This window comes from Micromesistius poutassou (genome assembly GCF_964030765.1).
Source record: "Micromesistius poutassou genome assembly, chromosome: 9".
Classification (NCBI taxonomy): Eukaryota; Metazoa; Chordata; class Actinopteri; order Gadiformes; family Gadidae; genus Micromesistius; species Micromesistius poutassou.
Window position 1 is genome coordinate 15,980,961 of NC_140279.1, and position 26,796 is coordinate 16,007,756.

A 26,796-nucleotide genomic window follows, 5' to 3' on the forward strand; every position below is an offset into this window, starting at 1 on the left:
ACGAGTTTACGTAGCTTTTCAGTGAAGTAACACACAGGGCTGCTTTTCTGGCACGAGCCTCGCCCATAATTCTCTCCCTGAGGGACTGTGCCCTCTACTGATGGCATCCAGTAGTAACTCATACCCAACGTTGTCAACTATTTCCTAATAACCAAAACAAATTTACTGTGTGTCTGCATGTGTATGTGTGTGTGGTCTTGTTAATATAGGAATAATAACTATTAATTATTATTATTATAATAATTTATAATAAAAACCTGCCTAATAAAGTGGAATTTTCTCAATAGTCCATAGAATAGATAAAATAGTCATAATAATAATTATATCTATAGATAGAATAGATATAATAGTCCATAAAAACACTGGTTTCCCCACACACATGCTGTTGTGGTTCTTTCACTCTGCTCATCGCCAGTGTTTTATAACTTCCCTCTGTCAGGTGAAGTGTAACGAGCAGCCCAACCGCGTGGAGATCTACGAGAAGACGGTGGAGGTGCTGGAGCCAGAGGTCACCAAGCTCATGAACTTCATGTACTTCCAGGTAACACTCTGACCCTGCCCACCCGCACACCAACCAACCACACATTGGTCAGGTGGAGTAAGAGCCCGCCCATGATGCAGTGTGATTGGTTGTCGTATGTGTATTATTATTATGTGTATTATGATCGTTTATCATGTCCAGATACAATGCTTTGTAGTCTAAATAAACAGTCAATATAAGATTTAAAACACTACTCCTCTTCTCTCTTCCTCCTCTTTCTTCTCCCTCCTCCTCTCCCCTCTCCTCATCCGCCTCCTCCTCTTACTCCTGTCATCCTCCTCCTCCTCCTCCCTCCTCATCCTCCTCCTCCATCTCCTGTTCCTCCTCCATCTCTCCTTCCTCCTACTCCTCCATCTCCTGTTCCTCCTCCATCTCCTGTTCCTCCTCCTCCCCCTCCTCCTCCTCCTCCTCCTCCATATCTCCTCCCTCCTCCTCCTCCTCCATATCTCCTCCTCCTCCCCCTCCCCCTCCCGCTCCTCCCTCCCAGCGTACGGCCATAGACCGCTTCTGCGGGGAGGTGCGGCGGCTGTGCCACGCGGAGCGCCGTAAGGACTTTGTGTCGGAGGCGTACCTCCTCACGCTGGGGAAGTTCATCAACATGTTCGCCGTCCTGGACGAGCTCAAGAACATGAAGTGCAGCGTGAAGAATGACCATTCCGCCTACAAGCGGTACGCACGTACTTGGAATGTATATATAGAGACCGGGGCGGCTTGGTGGCTCAAACCACTGCCGCGCTGACCATGTAGGCAGTACGCCTCGTAGGTTTTGCAGCTGTTGTGCTGTGCATGCGGTTCCCTCTCTTCTCCCACCCACCTTCCTGCCTGTGTTCACCGTCCTGTCCGTAAAGACACGAAACCCCATGAACATGCATAACAAAATGAGATCAATGATAGTAATTATATATATAGGCTACTTTAAATACTATTTATCTGACACTCATGGATAGATCAAATGCAAGGATGTTAACCTACCAATAACTCATGAAAACAACATGAAGTATCACTTCAGTACATTCACACATAAAATACACAGATACCCACATGCTTAAAACTTCGGTTACAGCATACGTTGTTTATAACATGTGCATGTCAACATGCTCACCACAAGAGGGCAGTGTTGATCTAAGGAACTGCCCTAAGGATATTTAGGCCTTTTCTCCCCACTTGTGTAAAAGAAGAAGAACGGCAATCTGTTTGGCTGTGGAGATGCTCATGTCATCTTATTAATACATGTTAAATTATTTATATTCTCTTTTCCTCTGGAGGATATTGTTTATTTTCCTGGGTCCTGTGGTTCATACTTATGCTTCATTTATGCTATGTTATGTTTTGTTATTAATACATGTCGTTTCCTGTCTTCTTCCCCACCAGAGCAGCCCAGTTCCTGAGGAAGATGTCTGAGCCGTCGTCCATCCAGGAGTCTCAGAACCTGTCCATGTTCCTAGCCAACCACAACAAGATCACCCAGGTCAGACAGACGGGCGATAGTCAGCCCAGAAACAGACACAGACTTGTGGCCTAAACTCACATCCACTTAGGTTTAATTGATACAATCTACAGCTCTCAACTAGCTTTCCTAGTGCCAGTTCTGTTGGTTTTGCGTAGATTAAAATACAATTCTAATTCAAATAGTGCTATAAAACCACAAGCGGCCAGTGGTCGTTTGCTTACAGTTACATGGTCCCCTGCTTATCACTTGTTGTTCAACACAGTATAATTCTACTCATACTTTGATGCTATTGATTCACACTTGGACATGTAGGGATTGTAGGGGATGTAGGGTTTTTTTCACAGTGACTGTGATTGGTGTTAATGATTTTATATTTGTACTCTTTGCTCTATGAGTGATGTCCTCGGTGTCTATCTCCAGTCTCTGCAGCAGCAGCTGGAGGTGATCAACGGCTACGACGAGCTGCTCGCCGACATCGTCAACCTGTGTGTCGATTACTACGAGGACAAGATGTACCTCACGCCCAACGAGAAGCACACACTGCTCAAGGTAGCAGGACCCTGCTAACACTAGCCTAACCCTCCAGTGCCGGCCTAGCTCTGCTTATGCTAGCCTTACAATGCTAATGCTAGCCTTACCATGCTAACCCTAGCCTAGCACTAGCCTAGTGCTAACACTAGCCTAGAACTGCTAATTCTAGCCTAGCCATGCTAATCCGAACCTACCCATGCTAATGCAAGCATTGCAATGCTAAAACTAGCCTGGTGGTAACACTGACCTAGCCCTTCTAAAACGAGCCTAGCACAAGCCTAGTGCTAACCCTAGCGTTGCCTTTTTAACACTTTTGTAGCCCTGCTCACACTAGCGTAGCCCTACTAGACTTGCTAATGCTAGCCTAGTCCTGCTAACACTAGCCTAACACTAGACTAACCCTGTCTCTGTTGACCCAGATCCAGTTAACGCTTTGCTATGTCCTAGGTCATGGGCTTTGGCTTGTATCTGATTGACGGAACCAACAGCAACATCTACAAACTAGACGCCAAGAAGAGAATCAACCTCACCAAGATCGACAAATTCTTCAAGGTAATGAAGGGAAAAGTTAGACTTTAAGGTGATGCCACTTGTTATAGGGTTATTTTACATTTTAAACTATGTGCAAAATGAACTAAACCCAATACAACATATGACGCAAACATCGGCAGATGTTCCAATCCGACAACGTATTTGTTGTCTCCCACAGCAACTGCAGGTGGTGCCTCTGTTCGGGGACATGCAGATTGAGCTATCCCGCTACATCAAGACCAGCGCTCACTTTGAGGAGAACAAGTCCAGGTACGGAAGCCCCTGTAAGGGAGGAGGTCTAAAAACCAGTGGTCTGGATATCTGAATATTTTTACTACAGAATCAAGTTTTCACAATCATACCAAAATACTGCTATTTAATCAAACAGGGGCAGTTTGGATTAGTATCTTAGTGTCTGATATGTGTCTGTAAAGTTTTTTTTTAAATAAACCACACAAACTTGCTGAACCTTTCCCAGTTCCTTCTCTCAATATCTAGTTCCCCTCACAATCTAAACTATAAAACAGCTCTATTGGCATGGAAAACAGCCGGGTTAAGATGTAAACAAAGGGAAAACAAATATTTCTAGCAGCCTGTCAGAATAAAAAGTGAAATATTTAAAAGCTAAAAACGTCTAAATCTGAAACGTCTCTCCCCTGCAGGTGGTCTTGTACGTCCCCCTCCAGCAGCCCCCAGTACAACATCTGTGAGCAGATGATCCAGATCCGGGAGGACCACATGCGCTTCATCTCTGAGCTGGCGCGCTACAGCAACAGCGAGGTTAGCAGGGGTCCCTAAAGCCAAAGAGTCACCACCTAACAGACCAGTGCAGACTGACTAGTGGTGGATTTCATGATTCGTTTGCTTGATTCAGTTTGCGTCGGTCAGTTCGCCAAGAAGAATTGTTCAGAATGCACGGTTCTCAGCTGAGTCAGGTAGACTCAGCTCCCCCCTCGTTCTCATTCTCAAACGAATCACGATCGTGCAATGGTGCAAGCGGTCATCAATCAACACAACATTAACTTAGTTCCTTTCAGCTGAGGAGCGCTTCATGTTCGGAATCGGGATGTTGTTGCCCGGCTGGCTCTCGTGACGTCTCAGTCCTCGAGTCTTCACCACTTCAACATAGTCAGTGAGTGAACAGAGACTCGCGACTCAGCGACTAGTGGGTGGGTCTGGGAGTCGAGTCTCAGAGAACGAACGATACGTACGAGACGAACGAGAGAGAACTGAAATGGGGAAACAGGTCAGTTTGTTTGTTCGCAAACGACCCATCACTAAGACTGACTGGGGGGAAGGATGGAATAGTGGGGACATATATATATATATATATATATATATATAATGTGTAAAAGAGTAGACACTTACTATGGGGATTTTCAGGGGAGTGCAGCCATGTGTTCAACACTGATTCTGCCTTCTATTGTAGACTCTATCTATAGGCATAGATCATCCATAAGTTTTAGATGGATATGTACATTAACATTTAGGGCATTAGGCAGATGCTTTTATTTATTACAGAAAGGATGTTCATAGAACCAAGTGCCAAGCACTTACAATTGCTACACAATGGTAAGTACTATTTTTAAGTGCCAGGACTTACATTTTACAATGTATGTTTTTTGGCAGAGTAAGAGCGGTGAAGGTTAAGGGGGGAGGCTATGGACTTCTCATGGTCATGAAAAACCCTCTACAACAGTTTTTAGTGATGTCTGTTTTTGAGTCATCTTCCACCAGATGAATACTATTTAAAAATGTTTTTATTAACATACATAACACGCAGTGATATAATGTTCCAAATACACATTTTAAATCTTGAACAACTCATCCCTAAATAACACTTTTCTGCCTGAAATCACTGTATAACAGAGGGTTCAATCACAGATCTCTGTTTAACTTGTGTTTGTATTTTCTAATGTACATGTATGTATGTATGTTGTGTTTGTGCGTGCGTGTGTGCTGACCCTGTGCTCTGCGTCACTCGGTCAGGTGGTCACTGGGTCGGGGCGACAAGAGGCCCAGAAGACGGACTCTGAGTACAGGAAGCTGTTCGACCTGGCCCTGCAGGGCATGCAGCTCCTCTCCCAGTGGAGCGCCCACGTCATGGAAGTGGTGAGACCCAGGAGCAGGGACTGGGATTATGGACTATGGACTAGGGGACTAGACGAGGGACTAGGAACTACAGTTATGGACTACGATTAGAGGAAAAGGCCCACGGGTTAGGGACAAGGGATATGGATGAGGGACTAGGGTTCTAAAATCGGGGTAAGGATTAGGGATAAAGGACTAGGATTAGAGAGTAGGTGTAAGAACTCTTAGACCAGAGGGACAAGGGGATTAAGGACTAGGATTAGGGACTAGGACTAGGGTGTAGGTGTAACAACACTCAGACTAGTGGTACAAGAGTAATACACATACAAATGGTTAAAAAGTCCCATTGAAACAAACCAATTTGATTGATTATTTCCAGAGAGCAGATCAATATATCCCATCAATACTATAGCATTTTCTAGTGTTTAATATCCGTGTACTAACCTCCCTGCCCTCTCTGTGTAGTACTCGTGGAAGCTGGTCCATCCCACGGATAAGTACTCCAACAAGGAGTGTCCAGACAACGCTGAGGAGTACGAAAGAGCCACCAGATACAACTACACCAGCGAGGAGAAGTTTGCCCTAGTAGAGGTCTGTACCCCTGCCTTCTGCCCCCTGCCTTAGTGCCTTCTGCCCCCCTGCCTTCTGCCCTCCTGCCCCCCTGCCCCCCTGCCCCCCCACGACCCCACAACAAACGTCTCACAGCAGCTCACAGTAACGTGATAGTACAGTCTTGCTGTCAGACTGAGTCCCTCCCAGTTAGTAGGTGGGATGCTATAACCGATAACAGTGTTGTGTCCACTCTACCTGGCTCTGCAACTGTGTGATGAGAACCGACCGACTCTGCGGAGCTCGGCTGTGTGGGCTGTGTGGGTGGGAGGGTTTTGGGAGTGTTGATAGTAAGTTGAGACATGACACTATCTCCTATAGTCATCAGTACATTAAACAGGCTGCTGCTTGTCTTTTCAGGGTTATCCCTGTTTTCTAGTCGTTACAATCAACAAATCGGCTACAGCTTGTGTCTGCCCAGGTGTATTAATGTATTATGTTTTATTATGATTAATAAATAAGCTAGCGCTTGTGTCTGCTCAGGTGTATTTATGTATTCTAGTTATTAGAAATACTTAACAGCGACTGCTTGTCTCTCCAGGTGTGTTTATGTATTCTAGTTATTATCATTAATTAACCACTACGGCTTGTCTCTCCAGGTGTATTTATGTATTCTAGTTATTATCATTAACTAACCACTACGGCTTGTCTCTCCAGGTGATGGCCATGATCAAGGGGCTGCAGGTTCTGATGGGCCGCATGGAGAGCGTGTTCAACCACGCCATCCGCCACACCATCTACTCGGCCCTGCAGGACTTCGCCCAGGTCACCCTGAGGGACCCGCTGCGCCAGGCCATCAAGAAGAAGAAGAACGTCATCCAGAGGTGAGGGAGACGAGTCTTCACCCGGGCCCATGGGGGGGGGGGGGGGGGGGGCAACGTTGTAGAGCAACGTTTTGAACCACGTAACGTTTTGAACTCACTCCATTAAGGGCGAGTTTGAGTAATGACCAGCCTGGTGGAGCAAGATGTCTTGACACCCTCGTTGCTCATCTGAAATAAATCGATCTCTCGATATGTCAGTGGGTTTATGTCAGTGACTGTGGGTTAAAAATCAACGCACACTTCGCCGTCTTGCATGTACACAAGATAGATGTGCGTCGCTACTTAGAGAGCGTACACGGCCCTTTAAACGGCCGACGACCTCGGTGTACCTGACGATGTCGTCATCACAGAGCTCAGCAACTTGTTGCTCTTCTCTGCAGGGTTATAGGTCATCAGCGATCGTTTGAGAGGGGCGCATACGTAGGGTTCTGGTTTGTTACCAGACGGCCGAACAGTCTAATAAAATGGACGCAGCTGGTGAAATGAAAACACTGAATTTTTGGTGATTTTTGTTTGCGATGCAGATAACACACACTTCTCATCTGACAATGTATATGAACAAATCACTCGGGATATAAATACAAATCCTAAATGACTCGACAGAAACAGTAGTGTTTACGACTCCATGTTGGTTCTCTGATTGCAAGTAAACCATCTGACTGTGTGTGCGTGTGCATGCTCAGTGTTCTGCAGGCCATCAGGAAGACCATCTGTGACTGGGAGACGGGCCGTGAGCCCCACAACGACCCAGCCCTCCGCGGGGAGAAGGACCCCAAGGGGGGCTTCGACATCAAGGTCCCACGCCGCGCCGTGGGCCCCTCCAGCACGCAGGTTATACAGCGAGACGAATGCCTACACGCACGCACGCACGCACGCACGCGCACACACACACACACACACACACACACACACACACACACACACACACACACACACACACACACACACACACACACACACACACACACACACACACACACACACACACACACACACACTATAATGTGTCCTATTTTGGAACAGACCATTAATGTCATTTTGTTCCTAGTTAGTTTTTATTCTATCAAAGTAGAGGATGGATAGACTAGAGTTATAGTTATAATAATTATTTTTTTCCAATTCTGTTTATTATTGGACTGTTTATGTCTGGCATTTGGTATGGTTTTAAGCAGATGATTTGACTTCCCCTTTGGATTGTTTCATGCAATGGAGCCGCCATCCCATATTTGGGCGTAACATAGTGTCCTCACACATTTGTCTCTTCGAGTCAATCACAAACCGACAATAGTAGCCAATGTTCTACCAGCGGTTGTGCCATCTCCTGAATTAGATTGTAATACTACATGACCATTTAATGAGATGTCCCGTGTTGTCTGCGGTAACTGCGTATGACATCTTATTAAACCTAAGAAGGAGGAATAACAATCTACGGTGTTTGAAATTGGATATCAGGGGTCTCATTGTTCCTTACGTGTGTTATGTCACATAAATCCGTAGCTTTAGTCTCTATTTCCAGGGACTCAGCCATCTTCCATTTACAGTACTGATTAAAAACATGGTTTCCTTTCTCTGTGATCTTAATCAACTCGGAAACGCGTCCAATATCGCCAGGTCTTGTGTTGTGTATAATTGAAATCAAGCTGACCTCAATCTGAGGCATCGCACATTGTAGCTAAAGTCGGTGTTCAATATAATGTGAAGGGTCAAAGGTCATTGACTGTTACTGATTGGATATATCGGCTGCCTCAGATAAATGCATGCTAGTGTATTTAGAATGTTAGGGTACTTGGTATGTTGGGGTACTTGGAATGTTGGGGTCCTTAATATTTTGGGGTTCTTAGAATGTTTGTGTTGCTAGAAGGTCAGTGTCCTGAGAATGTTAGGTTCCTTATAATGTTATGGACCTTGGAATGTTGGGGTCCATAGACTGGTGTTATTAGAATGTATCGATGCTCAATGTTAGGGACCGAATCATTCAGAAAATTTTGAATGTTGGGGTTTGCAGGGTCATTGGAAAGTTGAGGGAAAATGTTTGGGGAACTTGTAATGTCGGGGCACCTATCATGCAAATGGTCAATCGCTGTATCGTAATGTGTCCCTGTGTGTGTGTGTGTGTGTGATTGTGATTGTGTAGCTGTACATGGTGAGGACGATGCTGGAGTCTCTGGTCGCCGATAAGAGCGGTTCCAAGAAGACCCTGCGTAGCGGCCTGGAGGGCCCCACCATCCTGGACATCGAGAGGTTCCACCGAGAGTCCTTCTTCTACACCCACCTGCTCAACTTCAGCGGTGAGAAACCAGCACTCGAGCTGCTGACACTCACTGAATCACTCGCTAGTCTCTCTTTTATTGCGTTTGATTTCGTTACGCCCTACGATTTATGAAGCTATGGTTCTGATGTCTGAAGCTATGGTTCTGACGCCCCCCCCCGACCCTCTCTGCCCGTCCAGAGACCCTGCAGCAGTGCTGCGACCTGTCCCAGCTGTGGTTCCGGGAGTTCTTCCTGGAGCTGACCATGGGCCGCAGGATCCAGTTCCCCATCGAGATGTCCATGCCCTGGATCCTTACCGACCACATCCTGGACACTAAGGAGTCCTCCATGATGGAGTGAGCTTCACGCACACCGACACTTCCCCTCTGGCGTGGTTTGCTTTTACAGAGTTTTGTTCGGAACAAACCAAAAGGCTTTTTAAAACTCCCAAATCACAGTCTGAAGAAACTTTGAGTAAGATCACACAAGAGGGATCCCTCGTCCACATTCATGGACGCTTGAGAGGGAAAGGGTTTCCAAATGGGCAGACGTATAATGGTGGTAGGGTGGAAAAGAGTTCATGTTTAATCTCTCTGATCCGTGTCTCTCCAGATATGTGCTGTACCCGTTGGACTTGTACAACGACAGCGCCCACTACGCCCTCACCAAGTTCAAGAAGCAGTTCCTCTACGATGAAATCGAGGCCGAGGTAAAGATCCGGGGTAGTTCCAACCTTAAGGGCAGACCTTTAAGGTAGAAAACGATAAGATGTCCGAGCAGCTGAGATTGTCTGTCGGTTTTCCTATCCCCTCATCCACACAAATGCAAAGGAAAAAAACAGGAATGTGGTGGCTTTGTTGAAAATAATAATAAAGCAACTAACATAGACATAGTTATCCCAGTAAGAAGCAAAACATGTCCTCCTCTTGCTGCTTATTCTTTCTAATGGGGCCACGTTTGTGTAAATGAACGGGAAAATATCACTAGTTTCATACAGAATATTTCTGACCAAGAACTGAAATGTCTCCCCTCCTCCCAGGTCAACCTGTGTTTCGATCAATTTGTTTACAAACTGGCCGACCAGATCTTCGCCTACTACAAGATTCTAGCTGGAAGGTAATTCCAATCACGATTCCATTCTTGTCTTTAGTTTTTTTATTTTAATAAACAAAAATTTTATGCTAGGGTCGGCAATTTATGTTTGCATTGCTGTCATATTTGTACTATACTGTGACATTGTACATTCTAAAAAGTGTGTGTGTGTGTGTGTGTGTGTGTGTGTGTGTGTGTGTGTGTGTGTGTGTGTGTGTGTGTGTGTGTGTGTGTGTGTGTGTGTGTGTGTGTGTGCGCGCGCGAGTGCAGTCTGCTCCTGGACAAGAGGCTGAGGACTGACTGTAAGAACCAGGGAGCAAACATCCCCTGGCCGTCGTCCAACCGCTACGAGACCCTACTGAAGCAACGCCACGTCCAGGTACAGCAACGAGGCCTGACGGTCTCACTACTGTCTCCCTCACAGTCTATCACTCACTGACTGTTACGGTCTCACTCACTGACTGTCTCACTCACTGACTGTCTCACTCACTGACTGTAACTGTCCTGCTGTCTCCCTCACTCTCTCACTCTCTGACTGTAACTGTCCTACGGTCTCCCTCACTGTCTCACTCACTGACTGTAGCTGTCCTGCTGTCTCCCTCACTCTCTCACTCACTGACTGTAACTGTCCTGCTGTCTCCCTCACTCTCTCACTCACTGTCTGTTACTGTCTCCCTCACTCTCTCACTCACTGTCTGTTACTGTCTCCCTCACTCTCTCACTCACTGTCTGTTACTGTCTCCCTCACTCTCTCACTCACTGTCTGTTAATGGTCTCCCTCTCACTCTCTCACTCACTGTCTGTTACGGTCTCCCTCTCACTCTCTCACTCACTGTCTGTTAGCGGTCCTACCCTCATGTCTGACCCCTGACCCCTCCCCTGTCCCCCAGCTGCTGGGCCGCTCCATCGACCTGAACCGCCTCATCACCCAGCGGGTGTCCGCCGCACTCTACAAGTCCCTGGAGCTCGCCATCAACCGCTTCGAGAGCGAGGACCTCACCTCCATCATGGTGAGCACATGGGCGCCTCCCGCCCCGCCCCAGGCCTACACACAGCGAGGCCTGGGCAATGTGGCCGATAGACGTGTCACGATAGAACTTGATCATATTGATCGATATCGATAACTGTTGATAATTGTAGTGACCTAAAAAAAAGACTAGGAATTTCCATGCTGGATTTAAACACTTCTGTTTAACACTTAATGACCTTCCACTGTTCTTCATTGATTAAATACTCCAGTGTCGATACAACAATGGAAAACACTCAAATATTGTAAATAAGTGTGTTTGTGTAACAAACCCAGCTGCTAGATTCGGTGGTCCAGTCTCTTGATATATTGATATATATTGAACATGTTTTATATTGATATCGATCAAACGTCTATCACGATACGATCATTTATTGTTTTATTGCCCAGGCCTACACACAGCTCATACTTAACCACTCAGAGGTCATTGTCGATTATAATACGTTCTCGTCAATATGTACATGAATGCATCTCAAATGGATTGTTATCTGTTGCTGTGGAGTTGGATTGGTAGAGTAGGAGGGATGGACACTGCCAGGGTAAGGGGTTCCCCCCCGGGGTTCTCCCAGGATACTCTCTCTATTCTGGGATGCTATAAGGAGTGTCTCAGGTTCTGTGTGCATGTGTATGGTTCTTCTCCCTCCCCGGGGGGTGGGTGGGTGGGTGGGTGGGTGGGTGTGTGTGTGTGTGTATACACATACATATGTGTGTTGTTCATCTCATGACACCAGGGTTGTGTGTGTGTCCGGCTACAGGAACTGGAGGGTCTGCTGGACATCAACCGCATGACCCACAAGCTGCTGAGTAAGTTCCTGACGCTGGACTGCATGGACGCCATGTTCCGCGAGGCCAACCACAACGTGTCGGCGCCGTACGGCCGCATCACGCTGCACGTCTTCTGGGAGCTCAACTACGACTTCCTGCCCAACTACTGCTACAACGGATCCACCAACCGGTAGGCCGCTGGCCACGCTGACACCTTCTAGAGCCTTGCATCTGGAAACCCGGCTTCTAGAACTTTCTAGAACCTTGCATCTGGAACCTTGCTTCTAGAACCTTGCATCTGGAACCTGGCTTCTAGAACCTTGCATCTGGATCCTTGCTTCTAGAACCGACTCTAAGAGCTCCCCACTGACCCCTGCGTCTCCCCAGGTTCGTCCGCACCATCCTGCCCTTCTCCCAAGAGTTCCAGAGAGACAAGCCCCCCAACGCCCAGCCCCAGTACCTGTACGGGTCAAAGGTCAGCCACAAACAAACAAACTTGAACCATTTTAAAAGGCTATTTTTTTTATTAGGTTATTAAGTAGATGCGTTATCTAAAGTGAACCCTACCTGTCATTAAGGAGCAGGTAGGGGTTGGACAGTACAGACATGTCATTAACGAGCAGGTAGGGGTTAGACAGTACAGACATATCATTAACGAGCAGATAGGGGTTAGGTGCTACAGTGACAGTTCATTAAGGAGCAGATAGGGTAAGCGGTCATCTTGCTCTAGGATGCCAACAGGTGGACTATGGACACTGGGGATCGAACCCAGTGCCTTTCAGCTTGGAGTCAAACATCCTCCCCACTAGACCAGCCAGCCCCTCCCTCAAAGTGTTCTTTGCTTTGATCTTTTACAGCAACATTTTTCCTAATACAAAATTAGACATTTTTATTACCCATCTGTAATACATTGATTCTATATACTATAATGTAAGTATTATACATACATTATACAATACATTTACCAGTGCATAGTCATTTCAAACAGTTGGAATCATACCTTGTAGTTGTGCATGGGGTTGCAATGCTGATTAACATGACATAATAATAATAATAATAATAACACATATTAATCTCAAACAATGGCAACTTGACCACAATATATGATAGATGGATACAGACAGTTATATAGATGGAAACATAGAAAGACAATATTTAAAAATGATGACCCAGATGGATGGATGCATACAGATAGAGATATCACTGGATACATATTTACATTTCATGTCACACTGAACGGATGGGAGGGTGGAGAGAATTACCGTATTATGTAACCACATAGATGGACGGTATTAACGTTGTGACACACTCGGAGAGATTTATAAATATTATGACACGGGATGAATATTAACATATGACCCCGTACGAGATGGTTGCGTCCACATAAGGGAGGGTTCAGGGATAAAGCCGTGACCTCATTGCAGGGGAGGTCACACAGGCTCGCAGCCAGACAGCTTAGTGAAGCCTCTGATCTCCTGCTGATGGAGGGGCTGGCCCCCGCGGTCCACCACCGCGCCCCGGGACCCCCGCACGCCCAGGGACCCGAACAGAGGGTTCAGGATCACCGTGCCGCGCTTGGGGCTGACGTCATCGTCGCCGCCCCCACCACCGTTGGCTCCGCCCCTCGCGCCGTAGATAAACCCGGGCGTGTCCGGCCGGCCGTCCGTCGGGGTGCGTCCGCGGCGGTGTCTGTGGTGGGGGAGGGGGCAGACGTTGTGCAGGCAGCCCCACAGCAGCACGCCGGAGACGAGGAGCAGCAGGAGGGTGCTGGCCATCCAGACGCCCATCGCCGTCTCCCAGCCGCCTCCTCCTCCTCCTCCGGCCCCTCCTACTCCTTCGACGCCGCTCCCCTGGGAGTCACTGCCCAGCGTGGAGAAGATCTGACACTGGTCCTTGATGGGGTTGGCCGCCTGGCACGTCACGCACAGGAAGTAGGCGGTGTTGGGCAGCAGCCTGACCACGTCGGCGCCGGTGCGGCTGGCGGGGATGCGCTCCTCGTGCTTGAAGCTCTTGCGCTTGTAGCCCACCTCCAGGCTGCTCCAGTGGGGGTCGTACATCATGCTGTAGAAGGTGTCCCGGCAGCCGCCGTACGCCGGCCAGCGCACGCGCGCCGCCGTGGCCGACACGTTGTACACCGTGATCGGCATGACAACGCGCCAGCGCCGGTTGGCTGGTTGGTTGGTTGGCGGGTTGGCTGGTTGGTTGGTTGGTTGGTTGGTTGGTTGGTTGGTTGGTTTTCCTTTGAAGTCCCGAGTAGAGAGAGTGTTACTCTTCTACAGATGTGGTTGTTTTCCTGAGACCAAAGACCAAGGAATAAAAATGAAAAAAAAAAAAGGATAGGATGTTAGTCCTTACTTTGTCGTTGGAACTGCTCGGACATCAAGGATGTCAGCTTTGCTGAAAGCATCAGAACGGGAATCTGTCTTTTTCTGAAGTTTTTTTCTTTTTCTTTTTCTTTTTTGACTGATCGCAACAAAAGCAACACTCTGTAGTGTTCAATAAGGCCATAGAATACTAGAGACGGTTGTTGAATATGAATATGCTATGATTATAAAATGTAAAATATCCCACACATGATTACTGAAATCAGGGATAAAGATGTTCCCTAATCCCTTGGGACGGCAACATAAATCTGAAACTGAGACGTAGTAACCGCGGGTGACGGGGGGACGTGTGACATGTGATGGATTAGTGGTGACAGAGCCCGACGGGGGGAGGGGGTGGCTGAGGTGGGGTCAAATGTTAAGTAAATGACGTGATGTATCTGGCGATGATTTGGTTCATCTTGGCACTCGGTGTAGATCTGATGGCCTCACATGCTCCCTGAACCACACGCGCAGGGATCTAAACACCCCGCAGGAAGGGCGGGGTAGTTTAACAGTGGTTAGGGTGTTTGACTCCCCAACTGAAAGTTTCTGGGTTCAAACCCCAATGTCCAGTCTACCTGGAGGTATTTTTGAGCAAGATGACTCCTAAACCCCTACCTGCTCCTTAATGGCGTGTTAAATATAAAAGATACTTCTGTTGATTTAAAATGAAAGCCCAATTGCTGAAATGCACCAGGTGGTTTTATTAATTAACTAAATGTATTCATTAACTAATTGTATTGTAACCTAATTGTATCGATGCTGCTACATGTCCTGTGCAGCTGCCTCACTGGGCGATTATCCCATCGCTGGCTGGAGACTTTTGATGTCTCGCCAGTAATTTACAATTAGTCATTTAGCAGACTACGCTTTTATCCAAAGCGGCTTAAAAGCTAGGCTGAGAAAAATCAAATGCAATCAAAATAAGAGTAGTTAAAAAAATATTCTAAGTGCTTTACAACCTAGTTCCTAAAAACAACAAATGTACTTAGTTTCCTAGTTGCATAACAGTCATGAGAACATTTTGGGCTGACATTTGTGGTTCACAGGGGGAGGGATCTTGAGAGGTAATCAAGGTAAACAAGCATCAGCACATCAAAAGGAACAATCAAAACAGCAACACACTGACCTGCACAACAGAATTGTCTCATGGCGGTCGTTAGCCTCGCAGTTCAGTCTGCCTCTCCTCCAGTTCTAGTCCAAGGGCGAGTCGGTAGATTACCGGTAGAGTATCGTTGGAGGGGTCTGCAGAGTGGGCCCTTCGGTGGATGTGTTGCATTTCACTCACCGCTTCTGTGATGCCGCCGCAGAGCTCCAGAGCTCCATCTCTGAGCTCCGCTGGCTGGGCTCTGAGCTGCTGTGCCACTGACCTTCTGCTGGGGGAGAGCACCGGATTACCGACCTAGCAACATCAGGGAGGGGGGAGGGGGGGAGGGGGGAGGAAGCTGGTCTTAATGTGCAATGAGGAGTGCATCTTGTGAGAATGTTTTTTTCTAAGTAGTGGCCGCCATTTCCATAGTCATCCTTCTGAATCACGGAGGGGGCTTTTGTAACCTGTTGTCTATATATTAGACATATCATATACAATACCATCAAATGCATCATAACCTCAATGTTCACACTTATTTCAGTGGTTTTGGTTCTTTTCTTTAATCTCGATGTAAAGGATGAGATTTTATATGATATATTTTCCTCTGCCTTACTTGGTATTGCTTTAGTGGCTATTGAGTAAATGCGTGGACTTTAAACATACACGTCTCCTTCTCCACCAGGCTCTGAACCTGGCCTACACCAGCATCTATGGCTTCTACCGGAACTTCCTGGGCCCACCGCATATCAAGGCCATGTGCAGGTTGCTAGGCTACCAGGGCATCGCCGTGGTGATGGAGGAACTCCTCAAGGTGGTCAAGAGCCTGGTGAGAGGAACGCTCTTCACCCATCAGTCAACACACCGTCAAAAAAATTTATCAAGAGTCATCAAAGAAAACAAATGCGACATGCCAGATCCATGATACAATTCTGATGGAAGATTAACCACCATGAATCCTCCCTACAGACACACTATGTGTGAGCTTGACCCGACCTGAACCTCTAATGATGATGAATGTGTGTGTTGCTCTGGTCTCCGGTACAGCTCCAGGGAACCATCCTGCAGTATGTGAAGACCCTGATGGAGGTGATGCCCAAGATCTGCCGCCTGCCCCGCCACGAGTACGGCTCCCCAGGTGGGTCACAATACACCGTCCTGTGGTATTATGAGTGTCGTAGGATAGGATTTATGAATGTCATCGCCTTTTAAGAAGGTTATTTCACTCAATAGATATTTAAAAATAAAGCCATAATCTGGTTGGTTTAGCACAGACCGGTAAGTACAAACAAAATCCATATAAAATAAATTGCCATTAATTGATGAGAGATGCGATGAAGACAGTCAAAGAGCAGGGCCCGGTTTCCCGATAACGTCCACTCTTAGCGCACTACGAAGACTCCTACATTTAGACTTATCAAAGTTGTTTACCTCTATAGGCGTGGTTCCCGAACGGTCTCTTAGGAGTGTTCTTAGGAAACACTCCTTACGTCGTTCGTAAACGGAGCTGTACAGAAAGAACGTGCTGAAATCGATTGCTCAGAGATCGATTTCATGCGCCGGTGCATGAAAAATATTCAAATATAAAAATATTGCAGTCTTTGCGAATAAAACATTGCTCGAAATCCTTCTATAGGCCTAAACATTTATTTAACCATGGGCGAACATAGCATAGCTTACTCTGATTTTAAAAATATATTAAAAATATATAAACAGCGGAGGAGATTGAGGCAATCACATCCTTAATTACATCTGTCGCAGTATAGAAATATACACGTATGTCTCTATAGCAGTATAGATATATTTGTATGTCTCTGTAGCAGTATAGATATATACACGTATGTCTCTATAGCAATATAAATGTATACATGTATGCACCGGCTCCCCAGGTATCCTGGAGTTCTTCCACCACCAGCTGAAGGACATCGTGGAGTATGCTGAGCTGAAGACCGTCTGCTTCCAGAACCTCCGGGAGGTGGGCAACGCCCTGCTCTTCTGCCTGCTCAGCGAGCAGAGTCTGGTACGTTCCACACCACCTACCACCTCCACTTCCACCACCTATTGTAATAACCCTGCAGTTGGAGAAAGCGTGTTCCTATCCACCAAAGGGGTCGTATAGTTTTTTTAATGTCAGGGACCCAAAAGAGAACAGAAAACTCAGACGCACAGAACTGTGCGTAGTGCGTCCTCGACTCGCCTCCAACTGGACTGCAACCCATTTTGGGTCTCGACCCATAGTTTAAGAAATGCATGGAGATTTGGATAGGAGAGAAGAGGGAGAGAAGAGAGAGAAGAGTCCTGCATCAGGGGTGATGCAGGACTAAGCAGAGTCTAAAAGCGTCACCTACAGAAGGTGTGTGTGTGTGTGTGTGTGTGTGTGTGTGTGTGTGTGTGTGTGTGTGTGTGTGTGTGTGTGTGTGTGTGTGTGTGACACTAGATAGAACATCCCACTGGCTACACAATACAAGTTGATGGCACAAACAGGTTGCTTTGTTAAACAGGTTCCCAAAGCAACGTGCAGAGAGAAAGTTATGTGAAAGCTTCAAGGCATGTGAGGAGTGTGGAGTACATTTTCCTCAGGCCATTTACATTGTCAGTGTCACAAAATGGATTATATTATTATCAACAGATACTAATGTGAGTGATTCAACTTCTCAATGCCATCCTATCACTGTTGCTGCTCCACAGAAAGCCTTCTGGACTACATCACCATTTAATTTTTTTTTACCATCTACTTAGCCACAGCATTCAGTTAATCTCCATGTATCAGATTACATTCCCTTTCTCCAACAACCACAGGCCATATTTACCTGCCCTTCACTAGTTTTGCATTCACGTCAGATACAATAGGCTGAGATGTTTACATTGGGACACCAGTGCCCCCTTCAGTTAATAACCTGTATAAAATGTTTGTAACTTTTTACTTACTTAAGTTTTGGTGGATTCTTTCGTCCAGGATACAGATCACATATACAATCTAATCACATGTATGTAAAGTGTTGATTTTTTGTTTGTGATCTTTGTTTTACAGTCCCAGGAGGAAGTTTGTGATTTGCTGCATGCGGCCCCATTCCAGAACATTCTACCCAGGGTTCATGTTAAAGGTAAAGACGAGATATTAAAAATAAACAATAAGTTACGTTCCATTATTCAATATGATCATTCCTCTATCTTTTCTATTGTAGCCATAACCTACAGTTAACGCAATACATATAGTTGTTTCGTTTTGATTACTCATTTTGTTTACATACTAATTCATATTTTTTAATCGTAATGAAGAATGTACAATTTCACTCTTTGACCTAGAAATCTCTTGTCGCGCTACTCCTTTTAATAATAAATAACTGTAATGATAATGAGTTTGTCCCTTGTGTAAAACTACAACTTGACTGTTCCCTGTGCCAGAGGGTGAACGTCTGGACGCCAAGATGAAGCGCTTGGAGGCTAAATACACGGCGCTGCACATGGTTCCACTGATAGAACGCCTCGGAACTCCACAGGTAGGTCATCACCACCCCTGCCACCACCACCACCACCACCACCCATGACTCCTCACGATATACTGACCATATGGTGTGTCGCGCCGGCAGCAAATCGCCATCGCCCGCGAAGGCGACCTCCTGACCAAGGAGCGCCTGTGCTGCGGCCTGTCCATGTTCGAGGTGATCCTGACCCGCGTGCGCACCTTCCTGGAGGACACCATCTGGCGCGGCCCGCTGCCCAGCAACGGCGTGATGCACATCGACGAGTGCGTGGAGTTTCACCGGCTGTGGAGCGCCATGCAGTTTGTCTACTGCATCCCCGTGGGCGCGCACGAGTTCACCGTGGAGTAAGTCGCGCTTGTTTTTGAAGTTGGATCACTTTTTTTTTTTTTTTGTTAAAGGTGACATATTATACCACCGGGTGGGATTGAGATTAGCCGTTACAAGGCGTTTTGAAAATCTGCCTCTTCTGACATCACAAGTGGGCGTGTCCACCTAGATGTGTGACGGATAGGTGAGCAACGTGTGCTACAGTCCACCGCGTAGGCTGATCTATCCAGCACACATCTAGGTAGACACGCCCACTTGTGATGTCAGAAGAGGCTGATTTTGTAATGGCTAATCATACTCACACCTAGTGGTATAATATGTCACCTTTTAAATTGGTTTTCACTCTAGATGAGCAGGACTCTCCAGAATATATCTGTTAGTGTACATAGTTCCACCACAGATCGGAGAAACCTTTCCCTGTACTTTCTTTGTGACTGGTTTGTGGCTGGAAAACAAATCCAAGCACAGCATGCAAATATTTCCAAATCATTTTGCCTGTTTATGTAAAGAGTGAGGAGGTGTGTGGGAACATCTTGGATAACAAAGATGCCGATAAGTGGTTTTGAATGTTTTTTACCTCCTAGCCATTAGGATTAGGCCGGGGATTCCAAACCATTCTGTGACCTGAGTAGGCTCCAGGGGCCACTTGTAAAGACTTTCGCTTTGTTAACCCTGCAAAGCAAAAACGATGATGTAATTCCTGCGTAATTAAAGTTAGGACCACAAATAGAACACTGAAGCTACTACATTATTAATGTTTCTAAATCATATCAGTATAATATCAGTTTATAGTCTACTACAATATTAATAATATCATATTACTTCCTAGACCACTTCAATATTAATACTGAGGCCGAATGATAAAAGTATAATATTAGTTCCTAGGCCAATACATTATGAATTTTTATATTAAATGATAATAGTATAATATTCAAAGGAAAACGTGTAGATGAAGGGATACTTGAGCCATACTGATGATGGCTGGTAGGGATACAGACCTACATAATCATGGGCCAAACTAATGCCCGGCTGATATTTTCAGTGATTGTGTGTTTGTGTGCTTCTGGGAAACTATTGTAAGTGGTTGTGTGTGTCTTTGTGTTTCAGGCAGTGCTTCGGAGATGGCCTGCACTGGGCCGGCTGTATGATCATAGCCCTGCTGGGTCAACAGAGACGCTTTGACATCCTGGACTTCAGCTACCACCTTCTCAAGGTGCAGAAGCACGACGGAAAGGACGACATCATCAAAAGCGTGGTGAGTCAAACAACAGGGGTTGGTGTCATCATAGGTTGCGTGGCGTGCCTCAGTCATTCAGTAGCTTTGTTTACCGTGTCAACAGTTGACCAGTGGAACATTTTTGAATACATCAGACGCAGCGGTAAACTAACTTTCTTGCTATACGTCATTCACCAGTACACCTGTCCCCCTTCCTACGAGCGACATCATTTGGATTTATCAGGAAGCTACTATTACTTGGTGAAACTTTCATGTTCAGATAGCAATGTGAGATATTAAGCAGTAGTCAGCAATCAGCACTGACATCGATCTTAATACTTAAAGAGCCTGAATGGAGAAATTAAATAAAACCTGTTTTATCGTCTACAGTGAAAATATTCTGAATTAAGTATTTCTCAACCAAACACTATCCCCCCCCCGCTGTTTTCCAGCCCCTGAAGAAGATGGTGGACAGAATCCGCAAGTTTCAGATCATCAACGACGAGATCTTTGGCATCCTAAACAAATACCTGAAGTCTGGAGACGGAGAGAACATGCCTGTGGAGCACGTGCGCTGCTTCCAGCCCCCCATCCACCAATCACTGGCCAGCAACTGAGCCACCAATCAACCAATCGCTGGCCAGCAAATGAGCGACCACATCCACTAATAAACGAATCGCTGGCCAGCAATTGGTCCACATCCACCAATCAAACGATCACCGGCCAGCAAATGTGGTTCCACAATCAATCACTGCTCACCAACTGAGGGACCACAACCAATCACTGGCGTCCAATAGATATTCCACATCCACCAGTAGAAAGCGGACCAGTAAAGCTTGTTCTGATGACAACTTCCTCTTTTCCGGAGCAGCGACAGACCACCAGGAAGTAGGGTCACATTATTATGTAAGACTTTTTTTTTGTATTCACTCGTGCCTTATTAAAAATGACTAGCTATATATTATTTTGTTTTATACATGTTGGGGAAGCAGGGTGTGGGGTTAATTACTTTTATCAAATATTTAAGGGTTTGCCGTGGTGGGAGTTGGATTGGTAAAGGTAGAGAGGGTGACCTGTTTTTAGTGGGGGATGAACGTAAATTGTATTTTCTATATTGCTAAAATTGCATGCTGAACTTAACATTTTAAAAGGACGCCTGATAACCACATTCGTAGCCAGGGTCAGCATTTATTCACAGTGCCTTGTGTCTAAAATGTTTTATTAATTTTAAATTAATAAATATGTAACAAATCCATTGGTTGATTTTTGCACGCTTTTTATGTAAACATTACAAAAAAATGGACCACTGTGTCATCCAACGTAAAGATGGTACCGTTTCCAAGTATGAAATAAACACATCTCAATGTCTGCTCCATAAATAACTCTGTAAATCAGCAGGACCTCAACTTCTTAAAGTCGATGGATAATAGAAAGCACCCCAGTGCATGGGTATGTAGTGTATATACACACACACAACAAAAAGGTTTTCAGAAAAACAAGAACACCTGGTATACAGAGTTACACAGGAATCAAACCAAAGTCCAAACGCTATACTAATTGTTATGAAAAACTTAAGGCAAATTAAATCAAAATACAATCGATTGGTCCATCCAAGACACTGTGCCCCCGCTCCTTCCTCCCTCCCCTCCGATTGTCTCAGTCTCCCACCCCGTTGCCTTGGAAACCGAGTCAGTAGTAATAGTAGTAGTAGTGGTGGTGGCGGTGGCGGCGGCGTCCCTTCCAGGCGTTCCTTACGAGGAGTTCATGGCGCCGTTCCTCCGCGAGATGCTGTCGAAGGACGAGCTCATGTCCCGGCTCTCCGGGTCCTCCATGGTCTCCTGCAGGAGTTCATAGCTGCAGCCGTGCAGCCCCACGCCGTTGGCCGCCGAGAACCCCGCCCCGCCCCGCTCGTCCTTGCGAATGGACACGGCGAGCGCCGCCAGGCTGACGTTCACGTCCTTGAAGGCGTGCAGCAGGAAGATGCCCACGATGATGGTGAGGAAGCCGCTCAGCGTGCCGATGACGTCCGCCACGCCCATGTGCTCCCACTCCTTGAAGAGGATGGCGGAGCAGGTGAGCACCGAGGTAGTGAAGAACACATAGTAGATGGGCGTCACCAGCGACGTGTTGAAGATGTCCAGCGCCTTGTTCAGGTAGTTGATCTGCGTGCTGACGCAGGCCACCAGGCTCAGCAGCAGGACCCACGCCAGCGGGTTGCTCATCACGGGCTGCCCCGCGATGGCCTCCTTGATGGCGATGCCCAGGCCCTTCACGCAGGAGACGGACAGCGCCCCGATCACGGAGCAGATGGTGATGTAGACTAGGATGTTGGTCTGCCCCTGGCGCGGGCCCACCACGCAGATGAAGATCATGGCCACTATGATCACCAGCGTGGCGAACACCAGGAAGCCTGTGGGACACACAACCGCCAAAGGGTCATCAACCACGACTGATATGGTATGAAAACGTTTGATGTCTCAATCTATATTTATATATAAATCTGGACTTAAAAAGGGTCCCCATTTTTTAAGTATACTAATAACAGTATTCTGGTAGTTGGTTGAATTAAATAGTTTTTTTGGAACCTACAGTGGTATCATTAGACTTGGATGGGGAAGATAAAAAAAAAAGATAAATAAGACCATGGAAGAGATGGAAAGAGAGACGGAGAGGGACATCAGGAGGACTCTAACCTGGATCCACCAGCTTGACTGCCATGTGCTGCAGACTGCTGATCTCCTCCTCCTTGGGAGCGTGGATCACCATGGTGGTGGAGCCCAGGATGCTGAGCACGCAGCCCAGCTTACCGTGCAGGTTCAACCGCTCTGTCAGGAAGTACGACGACAGCACCGCGCTGAAACCACCAACAACAACACACCATCTGTGTCTTATCTCCCAGGGATCATCTTTTGGTACATTGCAGACTTTTTTTTTTTTATACCAAAGCACATCCACACCACCATCACAGAACAAACCTCACCTTGTGTTTCTGGTTTCTAGAATTCCTCTCTACTACTGAGGACTACTATTGTTTTTTTTCAACCACAACTTCTTTGTAGCTTCTCCAATTTTTTATGTGCACTTTGATCTGTTCACTCACTAGGCGCTCTGGATATAAGCTTAGTCTGCTAAATGACTACATACACTACACCTCCCCCTCCAGAGACGGCCGGATAACATTAGCCAGGATGTTTTTTTTTTACCTGACGAGTACACTGAGGGCTCCCAGGGGGGTGACCAGAGTGGCAGGAGCAAAGGCGTAGGCAGCAAAGTTAGCCGCCTCCCCAGCTCCCACTGCACACACAAAACACATGAAGGACGTTAGCCTCATAGCCTGCAGGCATGAGCATGGAGCCAATGTTGTGTTTCAGTCTGCCACGGCTTGGATTGTGTTCACACTGTAGGAATCACATGTTACTCTTTATTCCATTTTGACCGAAGCATCGAAAGTATCATGTTTCCAAAAAAAACAAACTCCAATGAGACTGGTTAAGAAGAAAATGGAAATATACCACATAACATCCTGCTAATACATGGGATGCATAAGAAACAGATTGAGTAGGATGCGTGCTTGGCAAAGAGGACACTTACTTGACAGTAAACCAGCCCACCAAAGCCACTCCTTGAGATATGCATGACCTCCTTGCCCTGAAGAACAAACGATGCATTAGAACAAGTGATGAAACCACAAAGACGATGTATTAGAGTAGTGTAGAGGCTACAACAGACATAATATATACTATAGGCTACAATAGACGGCTACAAAATACATAGAAAAACTGTATTGTACAGGCTAAAACGTAGTATTAAAGTGGTGTTGAGGCAACAACAGACATAGTATTACAGCTGTATAGAGGCTAAAATATACTTTTTAGTTTTTTCTTACCGTAAGTGCTTTGAGATTGGTGAAAGGAAAATTATAAATTTAATTTACTAATATTAACAGACTGTAGTATTATGGTATTGTACGTGCTAGAAGAGACCGTATTCTTTCATAAGTATAGGTTACACCACAAGTATTACAGTAGTGTGGAAGAATTAAACCTTTCCTGATATAGTACATAATATAGTAGAACTGTGATCTTTGATGAGTTTAAGTCTATTAAACCGCAGTACTTCCCTATCGGCCTTTGATCAATGGTTGCTCGGAAGCCGGCTGGTATGTTCCCTTCCTTGCTGAGACTGATCCTTGAGGCTTGCACCCTTTGTTGATATTCAATCAAAATTCCTACAACCAACACCCCACATGTAAATGACCTTCATCCTTGGAGCTTACCGCGGTTCTTTGTTAAACTGATACACCCATCATGTCAGGTTTTTCTATCGTATTGGAAATGACCAGGCCTATTATATACCGTTTACTCCTCTATCAGACGCTAATAACCACTCCTCTACAAAGTGTCAGGCTTGGTATCGCCTCCTTGACCTCATAAAACCCCCATGGCTACAACCCAATGTCGTCAACATGCCTTCAACCGCAGGCCTTTTGTCACAGCCCTGCCAGGGTCAGGTGACGGCATTCACGTTAATAATTACTCAGGGTAATGAAAGCGCATCATGTGTGACTAAATGGAACCAAAGACGACGGCGACTCATCCCACCGCGCCTTTCATCACACAAGGCCCCGGCTCGCCTTGAACTGGGCGAGCCTGAAATGGTGGTTTTGTTTCCGGCGCTCCCGGCTAGTTGAACGCCACAGCCTCCCTGTTGTTTCACCAAGCTGAACACTGAGTGTCTGATCCCCTGTTTACTAATGCGGACGGACTGGGTTTGGGCTTGACCGTCAAAGGCTGTGTTTATTTTCCACTGTACAGGTAATTCACAATAGGCAAATGGGCATTCACACAGGGAAATTATGTGGAAGCAACAACCAGTAGAGCAGGTAGAGAAGAGGTGTACTGCATAAACACACCTAAAGATCAAACCGGCGACCCCCATGTTGCCTAGCAACCTGCGCTCTACCTTGTAGCTCTGGATAAAGCTTCAGAAACCCAAAGTTTGTAGCTGGTCTAAATTGTAGACCTAGTAAGAGTAAGAACAATGATAGGTATGCACCTGGCTGACCCAACCCAGGTAAAACAACAGGAATGACATACCAGTTTCTACTTCTTAGACCCAGATAGAGTAAAAGTAAAGTTGTGCCTGTTGTACCCGTTCCACCTTCCCGATTAAGCTTTAACAACATAAATGGTAAGTATGCGTTACTTGTCCTATTGTTATGGACCTGGATACATTTACTGAACCCAATAGCAATGTTGACATACTGTTAGTTTAATCTACAGTACAGTTGTGCCTGTTCTACCTCATAGAGCCAGGTGAACAGACGTATTGGCGGTGTTACCTGCTCGCATCGACCCCTTCTTGGCCAGCCGTAGCAGTCCCTTCTTCTTGAGGATGAAGCTTCCTCCGATGAAAATGCTGGAGCTAACAGCCAAACCAAGGCCGATGTAAAAGTCATACTTTCCCCGTTCCTCAACCATGGTGAGGTTGGATGAGCTGGTTTGTTTGGTCACATTTACCACCGAACACTGCAGTTGCTGGCCAAGGGAGCAGTTGTGGCCAGCCCAAATGCCTAGGAATTAAAAAAAACACAATTTCATGTTTCTCATCCACCGAAAATAACAACAATACAGAAGTAGGCTAGTTTTGGGTGTGTCCTACCATCTCCACAAGATACATTACAAAATGCATACCCCTGATGCAATGTGTTGGAGTATAGTTCCATCAGGACACATTGGACAGATAATTCTCAAAAATAGAAGTTCTTCCACAGAACAGTGTGATTATAAGCTCCACAAAAGTACAGTGTCAACAACAGGGATGCTCCCATAGACGCAATGCATTTCTGCCGATGGCTATTGTAACAAGGTTGATTTAAGCAAATATCACCACATCCCTTTTCTCAAGACATAGGAATCCAGGAAGTGACAGGTCAGGTTAGCATGCTAGCCCGTGTTAGCACGCTAGCCTGTGTTAGGCTAACTCTCCTAGGTTACCATCTCCCTGTCCAAGTTGAACTGCCTTCATACTTAGTTGGCTACTGACACACGCAGCCTAAAAGATGTGTCCGTACATAACGGCAACGGCAACCACACTTGGCTCCTACATTTTCGATATATATTCGTCAAACAAATCACACATTATTTGTAAATAATTGGTAAATATATGGCCGTTAGCTGAGAGCTAGCTGGCTGGATAACGACGCTAATGAACCAGAGCTTAGAAAGCACATTATGAAACCCACATTAAATTCGTCTCATTTGGAAGCAGTGGCAATTTCATATTGTATGTATTATAGCTACCTGTCCAGAATTGGTCGGTGTGTCCCACGGAAGGCTGGTAACGGTTCAGGTAGAGGTTAGCGTATTGCTAGCCTATTTCCGAGCGCTGAGCTTCATATCACATACCGCACTCTGCACTCCTCGGCCCGGCTGACTGCTCTGCGCTGCACCGCTCTCTGTGCTACCTCTGGCGAACACCACTCAGCACTATACGATGGACCTCTGCCCCCTCCCTTCTGTGACTCTGTCAAGTACACTGGTTTCACAACGTTGGGCTGCTTCCCACACGGATTCAGTCTCATAAAGATTGCAATAAAGATTGC

The 26,796-nt window shown here is 46.2% G+C and overlaps 3 protein-coding genes across 3 annotated transcripts in view; 1 reads left to right on the top strand and 2 right to left on the bottom strand.

The window, feature by feature from the left end:
• Nucleotides 1–21,447, top strand: part of cyfip1 (cytoplasmic FMR1 interacting protein 1) — a 28,719-nt gene extending 7,272 nt beyond the window's left edge. The window contains exons 5-31 of the mRNA XM_084473224.1: nt 440–541; nt 1,029–1,210; nt 1,913–2,009; nt 2,412–2,540; nt 2,970–3,074; nt 3,232–3,323; nt 3,716–3,833; nt 5,043–5,165; nt 5,610–5,735; nt 6,411–6,577; nt 7,261–7,408; nt 8,712–8,865; nt 9,027–9,183; nt 9,440–9,536; nt 9,867–9,943; nt 10,190–10,298; nt 10,810–10,929; nt 11,702–11,901; nt 12,099–12,186; nt 15,850–15,993; nt 16,212–16,302; nt 17,054–17,184; nt 18,196–18,268; nt 18,570–18,664; nt 18,755–18,993; nt 20,084–20,231; nt 20,645–21,447. Coding sequence (XP_084329350.1) covers nt 440–541; nt 1,029–1,210; nt 1,913–2,009; nt 2,412–2,540; nt 2,970–3,074; nt 3,232–3,323; nt 3,716–3,833; nt 5,043–5,165; nt 5,610–5,735; nt 6,411–6,577; nt 7,261–7,408; nt 8,712–8,865; nt 9,027–9,183; nt 9,440–9,536; nt 9,867–9,943; nt 10,190–10,298; nt 10,810–10,929; nt 11,702–11,901; nt 12,099–12,186; nt 15,850–15,993; nt 16,212–16,302; nt 17,054–17,184; nt 18,196–18,268; nt 18,570–18,664; nt 18,755–18,993; nt 20,084–20,231; nt 20,645–20,809 — 3,477 coding nt within the window. The 3' untranslated portion in view covers nt 20,810–21,447. The remainder of the gene's footprint in view (nt 1–439; nt 542–1,028; nt 1,211–1,912; nt 2,010–2,411; nt 2,541–2,969; nt 3,075–3,231; nt 3,324–3,715; nt 3,834–5,042; nt 5,166–5,609; nt 5,736–6,410; nt 6,578–7,260; nt 7,409–8,711; nt 8,866–9,026; nt 9,184–9,439; nt 9,537–9,866; nt 9,944–10,189; nt 10,299–10,809; nt 10,930–11,701; nt 11,902–12,098; nt 12,187–15,849; nt 15,994–16,211; nt 16,303–17,053; nt 17,185–18,195; nt 18,269–18,569; nt 18,665–18,754; nt 18,994–20,083; nt 20,232–20,644) is intronic.
• On the bottom strand, nt 12,830–13,957 carry fndc9 (fibronectin type III domain containing 9). The gene has a single exon (XM_084473379.1). The coding sequence runs from the start codon at nt 13,856–13,858 to the stop codon at nt 13,142–13,144; it is 717 nt and encodes a 238-aa protein (XP_084329505.1). The 5' UTR covers nt 13,859–13,957; the 3' UTR covers nt 12,830–13,141.
• Nucleotides 21,448–21,571: 124 nt separating the features above from the next.
• On the bottom strand, nt 21,572–26,658 carry nipa2 (NIPA magnesium transporter 2). The gene is made up of 6 exons (XM_084473225.1): nt 26,495–26,658; nt 25,534–25,764; nt 23,784–23,840; nt 23,396–23,486; nt 22,886–23,046; nt 21,572–22,602 (listed from the first exon to the last, which is right to left on the bottom strand). Exons 2-6 carry the CDS (start codon nt 25,670–25,672, stop codon nt 21,944–21,946), a joined length of 1,107 nt encoding a protein of 368 aa, XP_084329351.1. The 5' UTR covers nt 25,673–25,764; nt 26,495–26,658; the 3' UTR covers nt 21,572–21,943.
• Nucleotides 26,659–26,796: the final 138 nt, after the last annotated feature.

Excerpts from the sequence above, each read along its gene's own strand:
- fndc9 (XM_084473379.1), bottom strand. The coding sequence starts at position 13,858 with ATGCCGATCACGGTGTACAACGTGTCGGCCACGGCGGCGCGCGTGCGC.
- nipa2 (XM_084473225.1), bottom strand. The coding sequence starts at position 25,672 with ATGGTTGAGGAACGGGGAAAGTATGACTTTTACATCGGCCTTGGTTTG. Across the intron at positions 23,047-23,395 it reads GCCCTCAGTGTACTCGTCAG|CGCGGTGCTGTCGTCGTACT; the intron begins GTAAAAAAAAAA and ends TGGTGGTTTCAG. Across the intron at positions 22,603-22,885 it reads AGTCAAGCTGGTGGATCCAG|GCTTCCTGGTGTTCGCCACG; the intron begins GTTAGAGTCCTC and ends TGTGTCCCACAG.